This window comes from Xenopus laevis, chromosome 4S (assembly GCF_017654675.1).
Source record: "Xenopus laevis strain J_2021 chromosome 4S, Xenopus_laevis_v10.1, whole genome shotgun sequence".
NCBI classification, from domain to species: Eukaryota; Metazoa; Chordata; class Amphibia; order Anura; family Pipidae; genus Xenopus; species Xenopus laevis.
In genome coordinates, this window is record NC_054378.1 from 73,757,742 (window position 1) to 73,782,848 (window position 25,107).

The 25,107-nt window shown below is 38.9% G+C and overlaps 1 protein-coding gene across 2 annotated transcripts in view; it reads right to left on the minus strand.

Moving 5' to 3' along the window:
* mob3c.S (MOB kinase activator 3C S homeolog) overlaps positions 1 to 23,327 on the minus strand; it is a 37,891-nt gene extending 14,564 nt beyond the window's left edge. The window contains exons 1-2 of one of the 2 annotated variants that reach the window (XM_018259588.2): positions 23,045 to 23,327; positions 9,917 to 10,399 (exon numbers count right to left, since the gene is read on the minus strand). In XM_018259588.2, the coding sequence (XP_018115077.1) occupies positions 9,917 to 10,334 (418 nt within the window). In that variant the 5' untranslated portion in view covers positions 10,335 to 10,399; positions 23,045 to 23,327. 2 annotated transcript variants of the gene reach the window in all.
* Between the last annotated feature and the right edge of the window lie 1,780 nt (positions 23,328 to 25,107).

Below are 25,107 nucleotides of genomic sequence, written 5' to 3' on the forward strand. Positions count from 1 at the left end.
AGCGCCGACGCAGTGCTTTACCTTAGTTATAACAAACAGGGAATCAATGGTGATAACAAGGGTTACAGAGTACAATAGGATTAGAGGGCCCTACAAATAAGAGTTTACAAACTAAAGGTTAGGGTACAATTGAGACATTAGGATTTTAGATATAATTTGTGATTTTTGATACAGCAATGATTGATTAATTAAGGTACATTGAATAATCTTCTTTAAACAGGTGGGTCTTTAAGGAGCGCTTGAAAGTTTGGAAAGAAGGAGAAATTCTGACAGCTCGAGGCAGAGAGTTCCACAGAAAAGCAGAAGCCCGAGAGAAGTCTTGTAGACGAGAATAGGCAGAAGTGATGAGAGGAGAAGAGAGGCGAAGATCAGAAGCAGAGCGAAGGTTGCGTGAAGGAGTGTATTTGGAGATCAGAGATGAAATATAGGGAGGGGTTTCATTATTAAGGGCCATGAATGTGAGTGTAAGTAATTTGAATTTAATTCTAGAGGAGATTGGGAGCCAGTGAAGGGACATACATATGGGAGCAGCTGATGTTGAGCGGTGAGATAGATGAATGAATCTAGCGGCTGCATTTAGAACAGATTTGAGTTGTGAAAGGTGACTTGTTGGAATACCTGTGAGGAATAGGTTACCAATGGTAAATAAACATAATATTAGGCAAAAGGTTTTTGTTTTTTTTATTTGTTTTTTTTAGGCCTACACCTCTGTTAACCTCAACCTCACGGTGAAAAAAATAAATAAATATATGCACTGTTTTATTTGGAACCAAGTTTCTGCGAGTTCTTGTGCACATATATAAAATAAAGATTCAGTACTAGAATATTAAATCAACCACTTTCCGCCAAAATGTTTAGATGGGATGTTTGCCCAGTGTCCCCTGAATACTGGGCATTCCCTTAATCCATTATCAACTGTAATAGTCAACAATTCTGTAACTATGACTTTATGTTTAGATTTAATTACAAAGAAAATCTGACTCACAGTTTCCTTGTTAGGTTTCAGGACTTCAGACAAGTCCCTGCGTCAGACCCCCTAGAATGAACTTCTAAAGGGCCGGGAATCATTGTGATTGCATTTGTATAATCAGCACTTTTATAATACACAAAGCATAAAATAATATGTAAATACCTTGGCCAATGTGGTCTACAACTGCTTTGCAGATTACTGAAGGAGTTAAACTATAATGGCCATTCATTTGTTCAGCTTGGAGGCAGATGCTGAAGCGCTTCGAGGGAAGTCAGATGCTCTTTCAGTGGAAGAGATCCAGCAGATGCTTCCAAGAATCTTATTAAAATGTAAACCAATTTGTTGAAGATGCAGCGGTGTCTGCCAGCTCTGTGTCTTGGGGACTCTGATTGCTGGTTACTTACATTTATATTAAAAGGGAAATCGTGCTGCTGGGAATATTGATGGTTAGCAGTCTCCTAAAGTTGGAAGATAATAAGCTGACAGTATATCAAGTATATCAGCAGGTACAGACAAGTGAAATACCAGTGATTAGACACCACTTTGTGGACTGCGTTGAATCATATGTTACAGATGTAAATAAGTGAATCACATTGTCAAGACTGGCATACAGCACTGCCCTTGTTGCTTCATCTATTTCTTTCTATTCCTATAATCTACTTCAATTGATCTTAATTGATTTGATTTTGGAATTTCAGCAGTTATCTGGTTGCTAGGGTCTAATTTACTTTAGCAGCGCCTTGAATGAGATATTGGAATATGAATATTAAATGACTTGAATAAAAAGGTAAGTACATGTTCGGGATCCGTTATCCAGAAAGCTCCAAATTAGGGAAAGGCAGTCTCTAACAGACTCAAATAATCCATAATCAAATAATCCACATTTTTAAAAACAATTTCCTTTTTCTCTGTAATAATAAAACAGTCCCTTGTACTTGATCCCAACTAAGAGCACTATTCAGAATAGTGTTCGTTTTCAGTTACAGTAGATATTTTTAAATAAAGTTTTATTGAATGAATAAACTGAATGGGAGGTCAGGCAGGCGGGACTATCGGCACATGCATAATACACCCGGAAGAACATAATGCAGGAAAAATGGCTGCCGGGTAAACGAATGCAGCCAGGAACAACACAGTGGTGTAGGGCTCAGGAGGCGAATTTGGGAGCACAATTAATGCGGTTCAAGTTGGGATAAGTTGATCTATGCAGCCATGCTCAAACCTAAAAATAAGCTTGACATGTCCTTTCATGTTTACATGATTTTCTAGTAGACTTAAAGTGATACAGACACATTCCTATAAAAATAGGAACATGTCTGTATCAGTGAAAAGAAGCTGCATGTGAAATATAAGCAGCTAAAAGCTCCCTAAAGCCGCAGCGAACCATAGTAACGGCGACCCTCCGACACCATTAAATCATCTTCCTTAGTTGTTTCAGTCACACTGGGCTGGGGGCGGATTGACTATATTTTTGTGCATTCTGATTTCATTCCGCAGATTCAGGAGGTCGACATTATATCGGTAGGTTGGTCTGACCATAATTTTTGTACTGTGACGATCCATATGGCACCTTCAATTCCCCGGACTCGGTTATGGTCTTTCAATGAGTCGTTATTGTTGAATTCCCAAAACTCATTAAAACTAAGTCGGAGATTGAGGAATAGTTTTTGCATAATTGTACAACTGATTCTTCTCCAATTTTGGTCTGGGCAGCCTTTAATCCTTTTATACTAGGCCATCTTATTAAAATAGGGGCATACACTAAAAGAATTAGACAACAAAAAATAAATCAGCTAACTTGACGATTAACCCATTGTTTTGGCAGTCCAGGTCAAAATACTGCAGAGATACAGGTACTGAAACGTGAATTGGCAGATCTGCAATTTACTGAAGCAGAAAAACGTATTATTAAGTGGACAAAACATAGATTTTATGTTTTTTAAAACAAGGCCTCCACACAATAAGTTTGGGATTCAGAATTTGGTTGTACAACACTCTTTCCGGATTTGGGATTCATGTAAATATCGTTATTCATTGTGTAAACCTAAATCTATTGTAGGTAATCCTTCCTTTGTACCAGGGCTGCAAGCACAACTTTTCGAAAAATGGACGCAAAATGGTTTAAGTACTGTACAATCTCCTTTAGGGCCTTATCACATGGTCTTTTCAACTTTTACAATGTGCATATGACTTCCCTGATTCTGAAGTATATGTTTATGCTCAAGTGCGACATTTTGTATAGGGTCTCATACATAATATGACATCCCAGGCCAACACCATTTTGAAGCTTTATGCAAAATTTCCCCACTTACTAGAGGTATGATTTCAACACTTTATACTCCGATGCTTTCAACTACTTTTAAAGCTAGCCCAGCTTACTGCATCGCATGGGAACGAGATATACCGATAATGCTTCCTAGCAATGGCTGGAATAAAATTTGGATGGCTACTAAGAAAGCGTCTAAGAATGTAGCGATAAAAGAACTTTCGTATAAGCTTATGACCAGATGGTATATGACACCTCAAAGAAAACATCGAATTTCGCAAATGCATTCGCCTCTCTGCTTCCGTGGCTGTGATGATATTGCCTCTTTAATTCATATATGGTGGGATTGTCCCAAGGCGCAACATCATTGGCATAAAGTACATGCTTTGATACAGGAACTCTTTTCAGTGACATTTCCATTAAATCCATGGGAATTGTTGCATAATCTTCCAATTACATTGCTTAATAGATCAGCTAGGCTAAGCGGACCCTGGCAATCAGCTGGTTATCTCCAGATGTACCTTGGCAACAAACTTTGCACAAAATAAATGCTATTTACGCAATGGAAGAGCTTACTGCTCGTATACAAGATAATATGGACAATTTCCTTGAAATTTTGTCCTGGAAGGATTATATGGTTACAAGACGTCTTGCATTGCAGTAATATAATGGAGCTATAGTGGGTAATACTCTAAGCTATGTTTTGCTTACATATTGTGTGGAGTGGGGGATCCATCTTCTAATCTATCTTTTTATTCTCTTGCTTTTCTTTTCCTTTTGTTACTTTTTATTATCTGGTTCAGTAATCAATACATGAGTCATACAGCATTGTATAAACATTTGAAACGGATATACTGTACAACTGCGAAAGTATGATTTTTTTTATTGTGTGAACTGGAAGTAAAATAAAAATTTCTTGAGTGCTAAAAAAAAAAAACTCTGAAAACGTAATATTAATTAAGTGTAGAAAACATGAAAACCACTAAAACAAAACTGCTCCAAGTAAAAGCTGTCAAGGTCCTACAGAAGTCAGTCAATGGGAGCTGCAGTGATCCTAGTGGACCATTTTTAATCTTTTTGGACTCTCCTCCTATATGAACTGGAATAGAATTGCAATATATTGTGCACATATATGATTACATGAATTTTAACATCACAAAAACCTTATTAATGAATTTTAATTATTTGTGGTTTCTTACAAGCCTGGATTTTTACACACTTATGGGTACTATCTCAATTATTGGTTTGCGTTATTTAGAAAAGCGCTGCTTTTCCTGTTGTTTTGAGTGTAGCCTTGGTTTTAAAAACCATTAACACCACTAAAATCCTTTAATAAATAAGCCTCTAAGAATCTTTCTTTACCAGCACATAACTATAGGAATACATCAAAGACAACAGTGTACTGTACTGTCTGCAAGCTGCACACACTAAAGTAAACAGTTTGTGAATTATGATTGTTCTGTGCTCGTTATGAATGGGTCTGTCTGCCTTTCAATCCCCTAAATCTTTTTAGGAAACCTTTTAAGTTTTGTGCCCACCAACACAAAGCATGCTAGTGAATCACAGACCCTCAGGCAGACATCCGCTAGGTGTAGACAGGTAGGATCATGCAAAAGATTTTGGCACCCAGAATTCTTAAAGGAAAGATAATATATCAATCAATGATATCAATTTTTAGTCTTATATTTATTGGACTCTTGGTTCTTAAACCCAGTTTGGAATGTAGTACTTTTTGCCACAAGATGCTAGGGTCATTCATTCTTGTCCCAATGTCAAAATGAAGGGTGGCATGAAAAATGTTAAATTAGGAATTAATCATACACTAAGGGAGAGATTTATAACAGTTTTAGACATTGGCAATAAAGCACCTATACAAATATAAACAAGAATATCTGCAGAACCTCAAATATTCGAGATATCTCAAAGAAAAAAAAAATAGGGAAAAGTTGCAGGACAAAAACTTGGGAAGTTGTTGAGTTTCTATTAAAGTCAAATGGGATCAATCAACAATTTTTTAGGACAATGACCGCTTGTGTTTTTACTTAGTGCTTGAGTAAAAATGTTGTGTGTGTTCCATCACATTTATTTCAAAATTGTGTTTATTTTGCTTCACCTTGAAGAAAGTTTGTTCAATAGTAGTCAAAGTCTGCAGCGGTTTCTAATTCATGCAAGGAAAACACACTGCCTTTGATAGACACTTCTACCAAAAGCTTCTGCTACACGGTGATAACCTGCTTGTGTGGATATTTTGGTTAAGGACCCTCTGCTATTTTGTCTTATGATTTATATTCCTGTTCCTATTTCCTCTTTCTTGTCTAAGCCGAGAGAAATTATGGAGCAGGCCAGTTATACCTGCCATGTTAACATAAATGTACCAAATATTACTGTGCTTATCTGACTGCTTCACCTGTAACAACACAGTGGAATTGTGTAAGCCACTGCTAGCCAAGCAGTTAATCACACTATAGACTGCAACATTCCCTTTGGCATAAATGAGAAGCAATAAGCGTTTTTGAAACTCAAAATGCCTAGTGCTCCTTAGCCAAATGTTTATGTCACATGTTCAGATGGCAGAAAAAGCACCCTACCACCCCTGCTGGCTTCCATTCATTAGAATGGAAAAACTTGACACTAGAGCATCTTTTCTGACATGTGATGTCTGGTGCAGAGAGGACAACCGGGAAGTGATTCAGGTGCATCTTACCCCATGCCCAGGCCCGGTTCTGCCCAAATGTGCATACTGCTAATCATTCGGAATTGAGCAGGTGTTTTTATCTCCAAACAGAAACAAACACTGAAAGCATATCGCAGAGTGATTTGTTTTAAATAGTAAACTGAGAGCACTTTGATCAACTTTGAAGGAGAATTTAACCATTAACTAAAACTACCCCCCTACCCTATGTAGACCCCACGTCCCTCCTCCCCCTAGCCCACCAAAAACCAGGCTGTCCAGGTCAAAACGGAACAGGTGGCATATCTATTCACATTACTGACACACATAGCTGCATAGGCTAATATAATGTGAATGTCAGAGGTGTCAGGAGATAAACAGGAAGGGAGGTGCGGAAATATAGACTTAAAAGAAAATTTGTGGTTGTTTTGGGTTAGGAAATGTATGATATTATTTAGATTTAGTTTTAAGATATTATGAAAGTTTATTCAAATATTCTACATAAAAGTCTAGTTCATTGCTTTAACTATACACTACAATCACACATCAAGGTATCCTCTTCTAATTCCATTTGTAGGTAGTATACAAACATGATATATACATTCTCAGTGTGATAAATATACTATTAATTTTCTGCATAATTTCCACGTTATTATTTGCTACATCTGGTGCTAAATGAAAAGAAAGTCGCTATTCAGTTTGCTGGTTGCTCCTTGCACTAGCACTGCGTTGTTTATTAATCTAAATTTATGGTCATTGTAGACTCTCTCTCTAACAGTGTGAGCCACATTGTTACAGAAAATGAAATTTCACATAGAACCGCACTCCAAATTATTTAGATGAATAAAGTCACATTTTTTGCATTCAATCTGTGTGTCCAATATTTTGGCCCACCTTAGGGCCTTTATCCTTGATCCTTTTTTAGCAATCTGGTAACATTAGCTAAACTATACCACGTTTTTCTGAACAGCTTCTATGCTAATATTGATTTATCGCGTTTCAATAAATCTGTAACATCTTGACTTACTAATGCACATTTGTTAAGTTCAAAGAGAAATCGGGCCATTCCACAGTCTACACAGAAAAGTCATATTTTCATTGCAATATGATCAAAATGTAAAGTTTGCCTGACCAAGTACAAAAAAACATGCAATGCACTACTGGGAAGCATCAATTTGCTTCACGGGCTGTACACATAGCTTTTTTGTGCATTCCACTGAACGTCAGTGCGAGTTAGCTGACTGCCTTCTTATCTATGGGATTTGTACTGACGGGACTGCACTTAAAAAACACTGCACATTCTGTAGTATTACTCCTGTGAGGGAAAAAGTTAGAGGTGGCAAGGGGGTTTTTGACCAGCTTAACTGGCCAGCCCTTGTAATATGCTTAGTAAGTGAGGCAATCACTTTTCCTTTAAAATGTTAATTACCATAACTTTTAACTTGAAACCCAACACAATTTATAATCATGCATGTAGCATCCTTCGATTTAACTTATCCTCAGTCCTAGATAAAGCAGGTAGATGACTCCATAAGGGTCAACAAATGGCACCAACATGAGTTTAGACTAGCATATAAGATTGCCATGGTAACCACATTCTAATATATCTCTACCTGCCACTGTGCCACTTCCATCACCTGTGAAGTACATCAAGTTGCCATGGCAACCTACAGAAAACCACTAAACTCAGAAGGTAGTAACCTTCAGCCTTTTTTCAGCATGAGAATTATAGCTCTCATTCTTCTCTCACAGCCTGAGGCCTAAGCTCTTCAGACATTTCTCAGGGCTATCTCAGCACATATGCAGTTTGAGGCTGCAGTATATATAATTTTAAAGTGCACAACTGACAGATATTAGACAGATTTATAGCAGAATGTGCCAGCTTAACCCCCCCCCCAGCTGCTGTGCAACAACCCCCAGCATGAACAAACAGCCAAAAGACAAGGATGTCACAGTTGGACAGCTTTGATTATTTTGTTTCCCCAGTTAACATCTTCAGCTTGTTTACACGGATTAAATATTACAGTTCTATAACTCTAGCCATAAGTTTAATACTCTAATATTATTAAAACCTTTGCAACTATTGATACGTTGTTTACTAATGTGCAGCCATATTAGGCTTGTATCATTTCAACACCCAAGCCCCTGGAGATACATTTGGCTCCAGTGATTTTTAAGGTTATTTCCTACAATGTGCCAGATTCAGTTCAGAGAAAAGTTATGTCCTGCTTTATAATGAGAAAATTCATGGACAAGACTCAATTCGAGGAAAAAAAGTTTTTTTCTCATAAATCAGTTTCAGTTTTCATAGACTTCAATAAAGTTTTCACGTGATAAACGTAAGAGAAGTTTTTGTCAATTGAATTGCATCTCAAAGTGAATCTGATCTGGTGAATTTTCACATTATAAACCTTTTCCTAACAAAACTAAATCTGGCCAAATGTGTTTTTGGCACAGTGAATAAGATACCAAACCAAAGGGATTGTTTATGTCTAGAGTATCAGCAATATTTTCCTGCGATACCTCAATAATGTAGCAGGAAGTGTGTTGAGTCTATTTTCTATACAGAATTTAATATACTTGCCCAGGGGTTCAGTAGCCCTGTAACAATAAAACAATAAACAGGAGATCACGGTCTTGCCAGGACAACTTTTATGTGTCAGTGACACTGCACATGCTCAGTGTGCTCTGGCTGATATTTAGAAGCTAAGCTTAGGAGGTCATCAAGCAGAAAATGGGGTTTTGTCTGTTTTAGAGACTGACGTTACAGAGCTGCTCATTAAATTATAGGGATGCACCGAATCCACTATTTTTGATTTGGCCGAACCCCTGAATCGTTCGCGAAAGATTTGGCCGAATACCGAACCGAATCCGAACCCTAATTTGCATATGCAATTTAGGGGTAGGAAGGGGAAAACATTCTTTACTTCCTTGTTTTGTAACAAAAAGTCATGTGATTTCCCTTCCTGTCCCTAATTTGCATATGCAAATTAGGATTCGGCCGAATCTTGCTGAAAAAGGCCGAATCCTGGCCGAATCCCGAACTGAATCCTGGATTTGGTGCATCCCTATTATGGTAAATTATAACGCAGAATGCCATGGTTTCTGAACTGCCATGTAATGTAAGTCAGAATTAATTATGAATTACACTTGTATTGTGAAATTTATGTTGGATATAATATATATTGTATATTATAAGTCACTCCCTAAGCCCAGGTAACTGACAGCAGCCCAGATCATGTGCAGTGAACCAGCAGAAAAGAAAATGGGGAGCTACTGGAAGCATCTTCAGAAGCATAAATTATAACCACTAAAGGGTTGTGGTGGCCTTAGGCTGCTACACAAGTCAAAAATTGTATGTGCAACATTTCTAGCTGCCTTCTTCTCAGTAATTAACATGCCCCCAAACTGATCCATAACACCAAATCAAAAAACTTTTAATAATGTAACTGCAGGGAAAAATGCTTCCCTAATGTATTAAAAAGTGCAGAAAAATGAAAATGATATCTATTATACAAAGTACTGCAAGCGAATATTGGCTATCACAGCTTGCTTACTTATACAAACATTATTTTCCTTTATGTTTTACTCTCACTATAAGGTCAATAGTAGGAGGCTTGTTGCCATATTTTGTTGTTAGTTTTGTTTGAGAACATAAAAGTCAATATAAAGCTATAATTAAACATAGTTTATCAAAAAGCATGTGCAGCATTTGTAGAGATCAGTTCTAATTCCAAAAAGATAGAGTTGATAAATCCACTGCTGCTCCTTTAAGCCCTTCACAGCAGGAAGGCCCCACCATTTATTGGTCTTCAAATGTATTTTGTGCTCTGTGGGAAACCCTCTAAACAAAAACAATGAACACAGCATTCATTTCCCTGGCATCACATAAGGCAGCATTCAGCTTTTGAGGCATCCACATCTATAAATAAATATTTCAGGAGATTTTTCTTCTTTCAGTTTAAAAAAGCTGTAACAGAGCCAGAATGAAGTAATTTCATTCACTTACCCATTCTGGTTGGGAAGATATCCTCATTATTTATTAATGTTTCGATCCATTCCATCAGCATGTTCATATAGAGTGGAGCAGAAACCTTTGTAGGCCGCTTGTACTTGTTATCATCCTGCCACCTGTATTCATACTTTAGACCACCACACATGATGGGACAACTCCTCTCTGTGCAGAACTCAGACATGGTTCCATAAATCAAGTTTATTCTATTGAAAAAGTCCACCACATGCACAGCTATCCAGTCATTTATATTCTCTCCTGGAGGTAACTGGACCACAGTCTTAAGGTCAAGTCCAGATTTCAGGGAGGCCTGGGCCTTTTTGTAGAGCTCAAATCGTTGGGTTCCTGGTTCAAACTTCTTCCTGGGACGAAATGTTCTGTCTTTATTGAATACTTGGTTAAGGCACAGAGCCATGGCTGTTGACTACATATATAGTCAACTCCAAAACTGATATGAATAACCACTCTCAAAGTATTAACCTATACAAAGAAACAAAATAGAAAGTTCTAGGTCAGGTTTCCAGTCTACATGAGGTATATTTATAACCAGTGCTCATCAAGAACATTAATAATCCCCTAATCCAGTAATCCACCAAGAACATTACATGTATAGTAAAAATTAAAGATTTAAATCAACAACTTGCGTTTCATAGTTGGTGACACTGAATCTCAGTTCAAAACTTTATAGGAAACATGACTATATTTCTTCATTGTTTATCTTGAAATCCTAGCCGAAATTGTGTAGTATATTTGCAATTAACGGAAGAATGACAGCTCGGTTTCTCAAGGGTAACCAAAACTCACATCCAAACTCATATTTCAAAGAGCAAAGCTATTTTAACACGGAGCATAACAAGGCAGTTTTCCAAAGAGAACAATAAAACATTTATAATACACAAAAGCCATGAATATCTTGTAAACAATATCCTTATAAACGGTGACTAGCCATTCACTAAAGCTCACTCAGCTCACTAAAACTTGTGTATTATAATAAATAAAGTACCCCTTGTTGGAAAATATGAGGATATTAGAAGTAATCTCGGAGTTCCATGACCTGTATAAAAGCAATCTGCTTTCGGCTTCGTGTTTTAATATGGTCATGCAGCTACTCAGTAAATTATAATATCCTTATATTTTACAATAGAGGATACTTTATTCACTATATAACTATATATATATATAAGCTATATAAACTATACAAACTATATATATATATATATATATATATATATATATATATATATATATATATAGTCCTCCAAAGCAGAGACCGCACTCTCAGGGCTTATGAGAATATAAATTATTTTATTAGAAAAAAAAAGTTTTTTCTAATAAAATAATTTATATTCTCATAAGCCCTGAGAGTGCGGTCTCTGCTTTGGAGGACTACAGTTTACATTGGACATACGCACCCAGGCCAAGAAGAGATCCTTAAACGTGAGTGCTGTGATTGTGGGGGAATATATATATATATATATATATATATATATATATATATATATATATATATATATATATATATATATAATGTTTAAAAAATTATTAACTTCATTATTTTCGTGTCAATAGCATCGAATTCAGAAAGTTGGACTTCATTTCTTTCATTTTGATGATCAGGCTATTAAAACCTGCATTTATATGGTTGCCTGCTCCACCTCGGTCAGTCTTGTACTTTGTATGCATTAGTAACTATTTTAGACACTGGATGACCAATACTGAATCATTAATACTGTAAAGGGGATTCATTTTATAAAAAGGTGATTTCCATGTCATGTTCCTGTTCATGATGAGGTCTTAAGGGCCATTTCTGTGGCTCCATGCAAAGAGGAAGTGCTTGTAGAGTTCATAGCTCTTTCTTGCAGCAGAATACGTTTTCAGGGTGTTAGTGCTCTAACCAGGTAACCAGCCACTGCAGCTAACTTTCCTCTGACTGACCACAATGAAAGGAGTCCTTTGCAAATGTTGGTACAACTGAAAAATGTATTCACCCACATTGGCAGCAGTATCACCGATATCTGCGCAACATAGTCCTTATGATTCAGAACACCATACTACCCTCAAAAAGAAACTGTCATCAACAGATTTAAAGACGGCGCAGACTCTAAACTGTTACAATTTTGCAACATTTAGTTGATACATTTCTCAGCAGCATCTCTGGAATATTAGCAACTATTGTATCAATTCCAACAGCTACCTGTAATGAAACCCACAGATTCTGCTCAGCAGGGCTAAAGATAAGAAATGTATCAAACAAATGTATCAATTTAGAACAGTTTACAGGGTCAGCGACCCCCCCCCCCCCCTCCCAGAGCTGCTTCAGAAGGTGAAATAAGACACTTTACATTTCAATATTAGAAAAACGCTGAAATAAAAAGTGATTGGATAAAGTAATTATTTCTGGTGATCTATCGGAAAACATCTACAGTAGTTGTTTGGATGTGAACAACCCCTTTAATAAGTACAGAGCTCCTCTTTGATCTCCTGCACTGATGCCAGAAAAAGATACAAAGTTTCTGAAACCTAATTAAAATAAGAGGCTTTTGGCAGAGAGTCCAGAACATTCAGCACCTGCACTTAGATACATTTGGAATCATTTAAGATAAGCAAAGATACAATTGTACAATAAGCAAATCTCTTGGGAAAACAGAGACTTGCAGCTTAAAGTGCAATTTCACTTCATTACACAACTGTTATAACACATAAAACACTGCATTAAAACTCCCAGAAATGTGTTCAAACTTTCATAACCTGACAAATTTTGTAAAATGGACATGGTAATTAGGGGGGTGTGATAAAAAATAATTCTGCTGCTCTACGTGCGCCAGATCTTTTTGTGCTAATTTGTATGCACATTAATAAATCAGTGGCTATACTGCAACATTTTTTTTAATGACCCCTGGACATAAGGTCCAGGCCAGGTTAATTTACAATTGTCACAGAAATAAGTGAAATACAAGTAAGGGATACAAAATTCTGTTCCTTAGTGCCCATGTACAGAGCACTTGTATCTGGAACAACATCTGTGCTCTGCCAATTGTGCTGGAGCTTTGCATACTACACTGTCCAGTCTGGTATAATAGAGCCTTGCACTTAAAGTGATACTGACACAAATTTTTATTTCAAGATAGTAATCTACATTAAAAGTTACCTATAGGTCATGTTGATCATTTTTCGCAGATAGTTCTGCTTTTGCAAGTAATTGTTATTTGAAGTTCCTAAACCTGACTGTTTTGCCAACCTGACTGTCTCATCTTGTCAGTTAGAGTTTCTAATGCGAACGGACTTCTGCTGCACAGATATGGCAGCCCAAGTCTGGACTGAGAATTAAAATAGGCCCTGGCATTTCAGGTACACAGAGACCCAAACAGCCCCCACCAGCCCACTAAATACTCTCTTTCTATGGCACCTTATAGCAGCCTTTCTGGCATTTGCCAGAACCCACAGATTGCCAGTCCGGGCCTGACAGCCCCCTCATAGAGAAAAAAGGGGGTCAGAAAGGTAATGTAAAAGCATCAGGCAGATACATTTATGGCAACATTATAAATAGCATTCAAAGATAATGATATGACCGACATAAAAAAAAAAAAAAGTTTATTTTCTGGTGTCAGTATCTCTAATGTCTGCCATAGAGTATAGATCTCGCCGGCCCTATTGCTCCTTACACTTCAGGGCAGATTTATCAAGGGTCGAATTTCGAATAAAAAAAAAAACCCTCAAAATTCGAATAAAAAAAAAACCAACAGAAATTTATTTAAAAAAAAGTTTTTTTTGGGTGAATAGGCCATTTTCGTTCGAATTTGAATAAGTACATCATATTCAATCGAATTCGATTCAAAGTTTTTTCAAAGCAAAATGGGTTTTAGGAGGTCCCCCAATTGGCTAAAACAGCAATTCGGCAGGTTTTAGATGGTGAATGATTAAAGTTTTAAAGAGACAATACATGATCAATTTCGATATTTGAATTCTCTTTTTTTTCAAATTCGAATCAAATTTGGACTATTCCCTAGTCGAAGTACACACGAATTAGCTCGAAATTTGAATTTTTTTTAATTACATTTTTTAATTAAAATTTTCACTTCAACCCTTGATAAATCTGCCCCTTCATGTTTCAATGACACACAAGCTATAAGCATTATATGAGAAGTCCATGTGCTGCCCACCACTCATTCACCGACCTGAATGCAACTTTGTCAAATGTAGGCAGTTCCATATTCAATTCAACATGCAGACCATTGCACTTTATTTTAGTTAATTTGTCAAATACATGCTGTATAACTGCAAAATATATACAGCTTAAATAGGAATGCATATAAAGTAAAGCTTACAGTGAATTCATTTTGATTTTAGATATATTTCTTATATCCCTGTAGCTTCTGTGACCCAGGATAACAGATTAAGTAAAAAAAAGCCTTACAGAGACCCAAGTAATATTCTGCAAACCTGCTGTTCCCCCCCCCCCCCCCCACATGATGTTCTGTGAACCTGTTGTTCTCCAGCCATTCCCTTTCCTGATCAGCTTGAGGTCTTTGTGATCACATCCTTCCCGTCCACCTTGTAAGGCACTAAAATTTCAGATCCTGCACAGGAAATCCTCCAGTATATTCATTTTCTGAGCACTGTATATATGATAGTGTGGGAACAGACCAACAAACTACAGTGCCTAATAGGAAAGTTTAAATGAATGGCAGTAGGAAAAAAGAAAATATCTTTCAATAATATTACAATATAGCAGTGTTATAAAGCATCTGGGAACTGACAAGTCAGCAGCACTCCTTACAGCACTGTGTGTTTGCATTTCAAAGTCAAAAGTAAACTTGTACATAGGAATACACAGTGAGACGTTAAAAAAACATTCCTTTGGGGCATTTCTGGTATCAATATTTGGCTGTCCCATTATTATCCTTTGTAGAGTGCCTACATGTTTACACAGGTTGATACTACCTGTTTGAACAAACAGTACACATTTATACTTATTTAACTCTGGTTACCTTAAAGTTTCAGATGAACACCCTATCAACACTAATAGACTGCTTACCCTATTAAAAGGTTACTTCCAAACATTTTTATTTTAGTATAGGTGTTAACAGTAAACCAGGTATAAAGACTTCATTTGCTTTGTTTTTAATTCATTGAATATTAATAATCAGGATTGTTCCACCCTGATAGTGGCAACTTGGAAGATATATAATAAAAATGTTATGATAAGCATATTCGACATCCATGTTTGGTGAGTCTGTGAACCAGGCTAGCCGCAATCTGTTCGAGATTTGGGAGTTAAGATAAAGGTTAAACATCCTTGGAATGAACATCTACAAAACGGAAATCAAATATTTTTAAGTGCTTATCGCAAATATACTCTCCCTAAATTAATATTTATATAGATTAAAGCAGTGCCATGTGCCCACCTGTTATAAATTAAGAGGGCTCTGATTTTCCTTTCCAAGGTTACTTCAGATTCTCCCTGCTTTAAAGAAGTACAGTCCAAAGGATAGAGGACACATGGGGATGCTGGATTATATTTTTTATATTTGCATATAAATCAGTCTGTGGACCCTAAAACTAGTCTCAGAGGTTGACATATGGCCATGCATCCCCCCCCCCCACCCCCGGTCACATAGGCTTCACTTTTTGAAAAAATAAAGCTTCTTGGATTTATGGCATGTTGCCATGTCACTCACCTATATGGAGCTACATCAGTTACAAATCTAACCAGCATGAAATGTTTATTTCTGTTCCCACGACTAATTATTGACTTGGACCTAATGCAGCACAAGAGTTACAAGCATAGGATTGGTTATCTGGAATGCTCAGGACATGGGGAATTTCAGAAAAGGGATCGCTCTATAATTTCGATCTCCATACATTAAAATATCTTTCATACCTTTTAGCTCCTACAAGCACAACAGTCCATTGTACATTAACACGACTGAAAGACTGTGCTCTATATGCAGCAACACACAGCAAAGGGATAGACATGTAGTGCTTTAATAAGTCTACACCCACTTGGTAATAAAATTCGAGCTTTTCAAGGTAATCACTGCATCAATACTGACTTAAAATTTGCCTGCTGGGCCCGGCAATTATAGAAACAAGAGTTGAATAAGTATTGTGCTGCAGGAGCTGCTGTTCTGCAACAAAGTGATTGGATTTGATTTTTATATATAAAAAAACATTTCACAACAGCCAAAGCAATACTATCTGTTCATAAATATGGATCATTCACTTTGCCCCCAAATTGCTGCATGGGCATTATAGTACTGTAAGATTGCATAATACATTTTACATGTTATTTATTGGATTTGATTTCTTTTTACTCTAACATTGTGTTTAAAGATTACCAATCAACACTAAATCAATGAATGTGGATGGAGTAGAAAGGATGAACATAAGGCAGATACAGGCAAATTCCATGAAAAAAAAATAAGAACATGAAATAAATGCACTTAGAAGCACCAGTTCATCTTTAGATTAACTTTTAGTATGATGTTTGGAGTGATATTCTGAGACAATTTGCATTTGGTTTTCATTTTTTATTATTTGAGTTTTCCGAGCTATTTAGTTTTTTATTCAGCAGTTCTCCAGTTTGCTCAGCAATCTGGTTGCTAAGGTCCAAATTACCCTAACAACCATGCATGGATTTGAATAAGAGACTTGAATATGAATAGAAGAGGCCTGAAATGAAAGATAGCAATATATTTGTAGCCTTACAGAGCATTTGTTTTTTAGATGGGGTCAGTGACCTCTATTTGAAAGCTGGAAAGAAGAAAAAGGCAAATAATTAACACAAAAAAAAATAATTAACACTTGAAAAGTGGCTCAGAATATACCATTCTATAACATACTTAAAGTGTTAAAGGCTGGTTCACCTTCCAATACTTTTTTCTGAGTTCACCAGAAATAAAGAATTACATTTTTTTTTCTATTTGAGACAGTGATATGCGACTCGAGAAAAACTCAATTGACCCTAACCCGCTGCACCCCAGTCCGCAGCCAACCCTAACCCGGCTCGCTCCCCCTGCGCCTGCTCCGCTGTGATGTCATGAAAGGGGTGGGGCCTGCATGAGTATATTTAAAGGTACGCACTGAGGCAGAAGAAGGCTGCAGGCAGGGTGAATGGAGACTAAGGTTCAGCCTGAATTTGCCCGCGGTGCAAAGACGTACTGTGGAGGTCGGCTGAACCCGCAGGTTAACTCACGGCTTCAGGTTACGAATTTGAAACCAATTTTTCATCATTGCCAACTCTGTTAATGTTCTAAATTGATACATTACACGGATACATTTCTTATATATGGGCTTGCTGAGCCGAATCCTTGAGTTTCATTAAAGGGGAACTCTGGCTTCCAAACAAAAATTTGATAAAGAGACCCACATAACACAGAAACCCCTAATATACCAATCACCGTTATAATTTTTTTCAAAAAGTATGAATAAATGCCATTTTCTATGCTGAAATTCAGCCGTTGAACAGTTCTTTTCTTTCTGCATCATTTGAAATCCTGGCAGGGAAGGAGGGACTAAACACTGATGTTACAAATTGTAGCAACATCTCCACAGCTTACAGCAGGGGTGTCCAACCTTTTGGCTTCCCTGGGCCACATTGGGGCAATACATGAAATACACAAACACTTTTGATTTTTAAAAGTAAAGAAAGTACACAGAAAAGAACTACAATACCATTTGGCAGAGCCGGGCCAGACTGGGCAGGCACCCTAGGCAACCTGGTCTGCCACAGTGCCAGCAAAGTAGTCAGACAGATCAGCAGGGGGGCTAGGCTTAGGGAACTGTTCCAAACCATTACAGATCATGAAAAGTCTACATATTCTTTGTTATGTTTTTTGTGGAGTTGCCCGTTAAATGCAGCTGTTAAACTGAAACAAAAGTTGCTAATATTCCAAATAGACTGCTGAGAAATGTATCAACTAATGTAGCAAATTGTAACAGTTCCAATTCTGCACCTGGATTACTGAGCTGTCGACTGAAATACCACAGACAGGAACATTAAACTCTAACTCAAATTTTGGAAAAACCGTAATAAATAATAAAAAAATGTATATTTCTAGTGAACAATCTGAAAACAAATCTATTGAAAAAAAGTGTATGGAATGTGAGCAATGCCTTTAATATGCTTTAATCCTCATTACCAATATGGTTTAGCATTGTGCCATTTTTGCTTGGTGGTTAAATATTTTAAGGAAAAATACAATTATTCACTGATTTCTTTGTTCGTGAAAACCCTGACATTTAGCAGCTTCTCACCCCATCCTAAAGTTCCACTTTGGCTGACAAGCCTCATGTTTGAAGTCCAGTTCTAAATTTACTGCTGCTTTAGATTTTGCTTTGTTCAGTTACAAGTGGGATGTTACTGGCTATTATGTGAGTATTAAGGTCTATGTACAAGGTTGCCATCACAAGTCACGGGGCCGCATACAACATAATCATCTGGGCTGAAAACAGCTCCCTGACTGCAGTGGGGGCCCGGCTACAGAGTGAGTACAGCGGCCGGGCCCCCTTAAGACCCAAAGAGCACCGGGCCTGGGACATCTGTCCCCCCAGTCCCATCCTGATGGCAGCCCTGCCTATGTAGGCCTATTCTAGTTACAGCTAAAAAACTATATAATATATTATCTCTAATTTAACGTTAAAGCTATCGAATTGGCTATGCAACATACTTTGCCGTTATGTGTATTCTCCTATAATGCTTATATAAGCATAATCAATTGTAAGGCTGCAATCTTCTGGAGTACAAATATAAACCTTACACAAGAAACAGGAAAAAAAACAACTTTAGCCTGGCCAAAGGGATTGGAGGGATCAGAGTACCTCTGGGATAGGGGCTGCTTAGGGGCATTTGCCAAACAAAAGGTTGCAGCCTTTGATTACAGGCAATAAGGGCACATGCTTATTTTAAGAACATCCTGCTATCACTTTAAGGAAAACATTCCAGCAATGTAAAGCACTTTGCTTTCATAAATGTTAGGGATGCACCAAGTCCATTACGTTTAAACTTGTTCAAATACAAATGCAAGCAAACTGAATCAGAGTCTTCATTTACATACTTAATTTTAAGCAAAATCCCAAATAATAGCATAATCTAAATAAATATGAGCTGCCTCCGTTTTGCATGTGGTTTTATTTAATGAAAATGCATTTTGACAATTGGGCAACTGGAAAGGAAATGGTTAGTGACAGATGTCCTTTCTTGCTGGCCTAAAAAGAACACAGAGGAATAAAAATCATTGCACTGTATGCAATACTTGATACTGTAGATCAGACCAGTTATATACCACGTGAACCAATAAAAACACAGCATGGTAATGAGCACTTAACCTTTTAACAAATCAAGCAAGTAAAGGAAGTGAAGTCTAGAAGTATAATAATAAAACCGATGAACATAGAGACAAGGAACAGGAAAGCTTTCACAACCATTTGCAGTCATATGACTGACCATGAAGTGGCAATACATAAGGCACTGTATGAATGCAAATGTTAAATTGTTCAGAGCACAGAACAGGAAATCTACCTTTATCTCCAAGTTGTTTTCAGTTAAACTAGAGTTACTGAATGATGTCTGAAGATTGCTAACATTTACAGAACGCATTTTAGGACATATTCTGGCCAGGGGAGATCTTGCCCAATTTGCAGCCCGAGGCGGCCTTTGTTTTGCCGCCCCCGTGACACTCACCTTCAGCGCCAGACAGGGGTCGGGGAGGTCCACTTCGCAATTGCGCTCTCTGCACTAAAAGAGCCGAATTTCCAGGTTGAAAATGAAAATTCGGCTCTTAGTTACCAGGAGCGGCATTTTTGCCGCCCTGGCAACCAGGGGGGAGCTGCCGCCTGAGGCGAGTGCCTCAACTCACCTCATTGGCAGAGCACCCCTGCCTCTGGCAAAATACCTGTCCTCCATGCGATGTCCTGCGGCTTAGGAATGCCGTATCGGGTGCTTTTACCATCACTCATCCTCCAACTCTGCAGTCATACCTCCATCCTCTACCCTCCCTTCTCAGCTGTCAGCCATACAAACTCCGCCCTTAGTCCTCCGACTTACGATCTCTTCCCTCAGTCTTCCGCTTTACCTCTTCAACCCTCCATCAGTATTATTATAGAGATGTTTTAAACACATTTCCACTTTCTTTGACTGAAAGCTTAGAGAGAAGACTGACAGATGAGTTCTGAGGGGGGAGAGCGGAGGGAAAAGTGCGGAGGGATGAACAGGTAAAGCGGAAGGCTGAGTGCTGAGGAAAGAGAGTAGAGGGCTGAGCAGGGAGGGCAAAAGGCTGAGGGCGGAGGGGAGAGGGCGGAGGACTGAGGGAGGAAGACGGAGGGATGAGGGTGGAGTTCGTATGGCTAACGGCTGAGAAGGGAGGGTAGAGGACGGAGGTATGACTGCAGATTTGTAGGATTAGTGATGCTAAAAGCACCCGATGCGGCATTCCTAAGCCGTAGGACATCGCATGGAGGACAGGAATTTTCCGGAAGATGTCCTAAAATACGTTCCGTAAACATTGTTGCAAATACTAGTAGCAACAATCAAACAATAATACTTTTTCATGCAATGTATTGACACACACACTAGGGTAATGCTTTACCTTTGAATTTAGTATGCTGTAGATTGTGCTAGTTTACTAATGTTCTTTGGGGTTTTTTTTCATGGATTTTTAATTATTTCGGTTTTTAGTCAGCAGAATGTTTACAGATAGCTAGTTGCTAGGGTGCGTCATGCTATCATCTAGATCATTTGTTTACAGATAGACTGGAAGATGAATGGAAGAGGGACCAAATAGAAAGAACAATAATAAAGTAACAATAGATTATTGTTATAAACGTTATTTTAACTTGCATTTATACCATGGTTTCTCTGAATCTTCAAAAAAAAATGGACAAAAGATGATTGCCCTGATGAGGGAATCTTATTGAGAAACTATTTGAAACAGAGCCTTTTGTTGGCCACATTCAGTGTCAGACTGGCCCACCAGGATACCAGGAAAACTCCCAGTGGGCCCAGGTGTCAGTGGGCCCTGATGCTGCTAAACAATTAGCAGCATTTCATGGTCATTCCCTACTTCAATGAGGACAAAGAGGCTAAATAAAGGAAATAATAGATTATAGTATGTAAAGAATAGAGACAAAGAAAATAGAGGTTGAGTGAGTAGAGGAAGAATAATCAGGGCCGGAACTAGAGGTAGGCAGAAGAGGCACCTGCCTAGGGCGCAATGAAGGGGGCACTGGTACAGGTACCAGTCTTCTGCCTATGCCTAGTCCAGGCCTGGACTGAGATTCACAATAGGCCCTGGCATTTCAGGTACACGGAGGCCCAAACAGGCCACACAGCAGCCCAAACAGCCTCCCACTAGCCCAGTATATAGCCAGGCCCGGATTTGTGCAGAGGCCAACAAGGCCCGGGCCTAGGATGGCAGTATTTTAGGGGGCAGCATGTTGCCCAACCACACCCACATTGGTTCAGAAACACTAAAGATGCGCAGGTGATATGACAGTTTTTAAAATTTTCTGTGTGCCAATCCCCATTGCTGTGGTCCCGATGATGAAAAGTTAAGCGAATAAAAGGGAGGGGACGGGGCCAAGTACGACAGTGGGCCTAGGGGCGCCCGCTATGTAAATCCGGCCCTGTATATAGTGACCGTCTATGGCAACTTACATCAACCCCTCTGGCATTTGCCAGAACCCACTGATCACCAGTCCGGGCCTGCCCTAGTCCATGTTAGCTGCTCCACCTTCCCTCCCCTCCCTCTGCCTTCCCCTCAGGTGCTTTGCACATGTATGCAAACACTGCACACGGAGGGGAGCGCGGTGACCGGCCGGGTCGCCTAGGACAGCCGGTTCAGATTGGCCCGGCACTGAGAATAATAGTACTGAGATTGAGCCTGGTCTAAGGCTTTTTGGCGGGCTGCGGGTGTTGATATCCTTTATTATGCTGGTCTAAATTATAGACTGGAGTATACAATTTACCTGATTTTCCACTCCTGTGACTTCTAGCGAGGTCTCTACTAGGGATGCACCGAATCCACTTTTTGGGATTCGGCCGAATCCTTTTTGAAAGTTTCAGACGAATTCCCGAACCAAAGCCAAATCCTAATTTGCATATTTAAATTAGGGGCAGGAAGGAAAAAGTTGTAAACATTTTTTCTTACTTCCTTGTTTTAGGACATAAAAGTCACATGATTTCCCTTCCCACGCCTAACTTACATATGCAAATTCAAATTCGGTTCGACCATGCACAAGGATTCTGCTGAATCCAAATCCTGCTGAATCCAAATCCTGCTGAAAAAGGCAGAATCCTAACCAGATCCTGGATTAGGTTCATCCCTAGTCTCTACCCTCACTGCCCATACAGTAAACGTGGCAGCCAAGTGCCTGGCATCTCTGGTATGTCATTCATTTCCCTTCCATTGAACACAGTTTCCCATAGACCAGGCAACCAGAAACATCCCGACATCTCACCAACAATATGAAACCTGTGACCTGTTTTACACTTTATACTAGGGATGCACCAAATACACTATTTTGGATTCGGCCGAACGCCAGAATCCTTTGTGAAAGATTCGGCCGAATACTGAACCGAAGCCTAATTTGAATATGCAAATTAGGGGTGGGAAGAGAAAGACTTATTTTACATCCTTGTTTTGTGACAAAAAGTCATGCAACTTCCCTCCCCGCCCCCAATTTGCATATGCAAATTAGGATTCGGACAAATCCTGGCTGAATCCCGAACCAAATCCTGGATTCAGTGCATCCCTACTTTATAGAGTATCACTATGTAAAGATGTCCACCTGGCTGGTAGCCACAGTGTCTTGGACTCTGTTTATATATAGGCTACTGCTATTTGCTATGGTGAAATGTGTCAGCTGCCAGCAGACAAAGTATAAACTATAGTCCTGGTCAGCTGACTGAAAATGTGAGCAAGTAGAGCAGCAGGTAGACGAGCTCGTGGATAAACATGGTACAGATACCTCAGTTCATTTCCTCGCCTCCCGGCAGTAACTAAGATACTAATGAGCGACACACACACACACATCCCAGCAAAGCTGTGTAACTAAATAACACAAGCTGAGCCGCTTCTTTTCCCCATTTATTTAACTGCTGCAGCTCCGGGCCACATAAGTACATACCGTGGGAACTGGTGCCTTCAGTCAGAAATCATGTGCTTATTCAGCTGCTGCCCCCGCACTGCCCCATAAAGTCCAGCGGTCCTGCAGGCACTTCCGAGTGTGTGGAACTGATAGGACCAATCCAAGTGTGTGAAACGGGGGGAACCAACTGGAACCAAAGTTTAGGGAGCGTGTTCTTGTTGGCTGCGTGCAAACGCAGGACGGTGCAGTGTGCGCTGAGCTTTGGGAAGTTTGCTTCAAACAAACTGCTTTTTTTCCTGTCAGTGATGTCACATCCTGATTGTGTCTAGAAGTATACACAGCTGTTCGTGTCAGAACTTGCAGGCAGCCGGCTCCCGCTGTACTCGCTCTGAATAGCTGAACTTAGTAACTCACACAAACATACATCTGCCCATTGCCCAGCAGAAAATAAAATGTCATTTTGTTGGGTTATTTCCTGTCTCTATATTTTGCTGAATTTCTAGTTGCCTGGGTCAGTGAATTGTCAGAAGCCTGAGCAAGGGATGGGGTCGATTGAGACCCTGCCAAGTCAACGGGGTGTCTGGGGTCAGATCAACCAGGTCATGTGATTGCTGAGGCAATAATTATAGTTACAGTCGACAAGTTGATTTTTATAAAGGTTTTGTTGCTGTAGTAATACAGATCAATGGCCCAGGGAGATACAGTGAAGGGTTGAAATTTAAGGACAACTGTCTTTTTTTTTAATCAACTTGGTAACTGCAAGAACAAACCTTTAAACATGTGCGGTAACCCCAGAAGTGACATTTTTATGCACAAAGGGAAACTATTTGTCTTGATAAAGCAGCTCTGAGGAGGGGGTCGCCGACTCTGTAAACTGTTCTAAATTGATACATTTATTATCTTTGGCCCCACTGTGCAAAATCCCTGAGTTTCACTAAAGCAGGGGTGTCCAAACTTCGGCCCAGGATGGATATGAATGCGGCCCAGCTTGAAACACTTGGTTCCTGAGGAAATGTCATAATAGTATAGTAATAAGTCTATTTACTGTAATATCCAGGTGGCCCATATTCCAGTGTATAGCTCCAACTGGTTATCCAACTGGTATTGTAGTTATTTTATGTGTATTTTCTTTACTTCTACAAATCAAAAGTGTTTGTGTATCTCATGTGTGGCCCCAGACAATTTTTCTTTTTCCAATGTGGCCCAGGGAAGCCAAAAGTTTGGACACCCCTGCACTAAAGGCTACTGTTTTAATCGATACAATAGTTGCTAATATTCCAAAGATGCTGCTGAGAAATGTATCAACAAATGTAGCAAATTGCACCACAAATTGATACACAACCGTTTCCAGTACTAAAACCCATCCTTCTGGCTCATATGTGGTAATGTGTTCAAACCAGAGCCACCATCAGAAACTTTGGGGTAGATTCCTGCAATGGTCCAGTCTGACAGACCCGTGCCCGACCTGAACCCACTGCCCCATGACCCGACCCACACCTGCTACCCAATACGTCCCCCCTATCTAAACCCCCTACCCAACCCAGACTACAAAGAGTAAACTTACCTTCTGACCCAGGACCCATGAACAGGAAATCATAGACCAAAAATGATGTCACTCTGGTGCAGAATCTGTAGGCAAATTGAAGCAAACTGCTAAAACACAATGGAGGGTGATTTTACTCTATAATAAGAAGTTCATATAAAGAGTTCGATTAAGTACATTTCTACAAAAGTAATGTAAGTTTTTCCACAAGTTACATAAATTGCATATGTTCAGGGGCCCAATTATCTTGCTGTGGGGCCCAATAATCAGTCATATGACAGCTGAAAAGAGAATGTAGGAAACACCTGTACCATTCAGTAAATAGATCCCAAAATAAACAGCTGATGTTACTTTATAATAACTAAATAGTTTAATGAATGGATGAATTAATTAATTAGAATCACCATATTAATTTTTAATGTTTATTTCTCATTTAACTGTCCTGGTCTTCTCCATAGGGGCCTGTTCTAACAACACCACGCCACTAAGTATCTGTGTTCAACATTTCTTTATGCTCCTGTCAGTACACCCTCTATATCCTAATAAGTGGCAGTCTTTT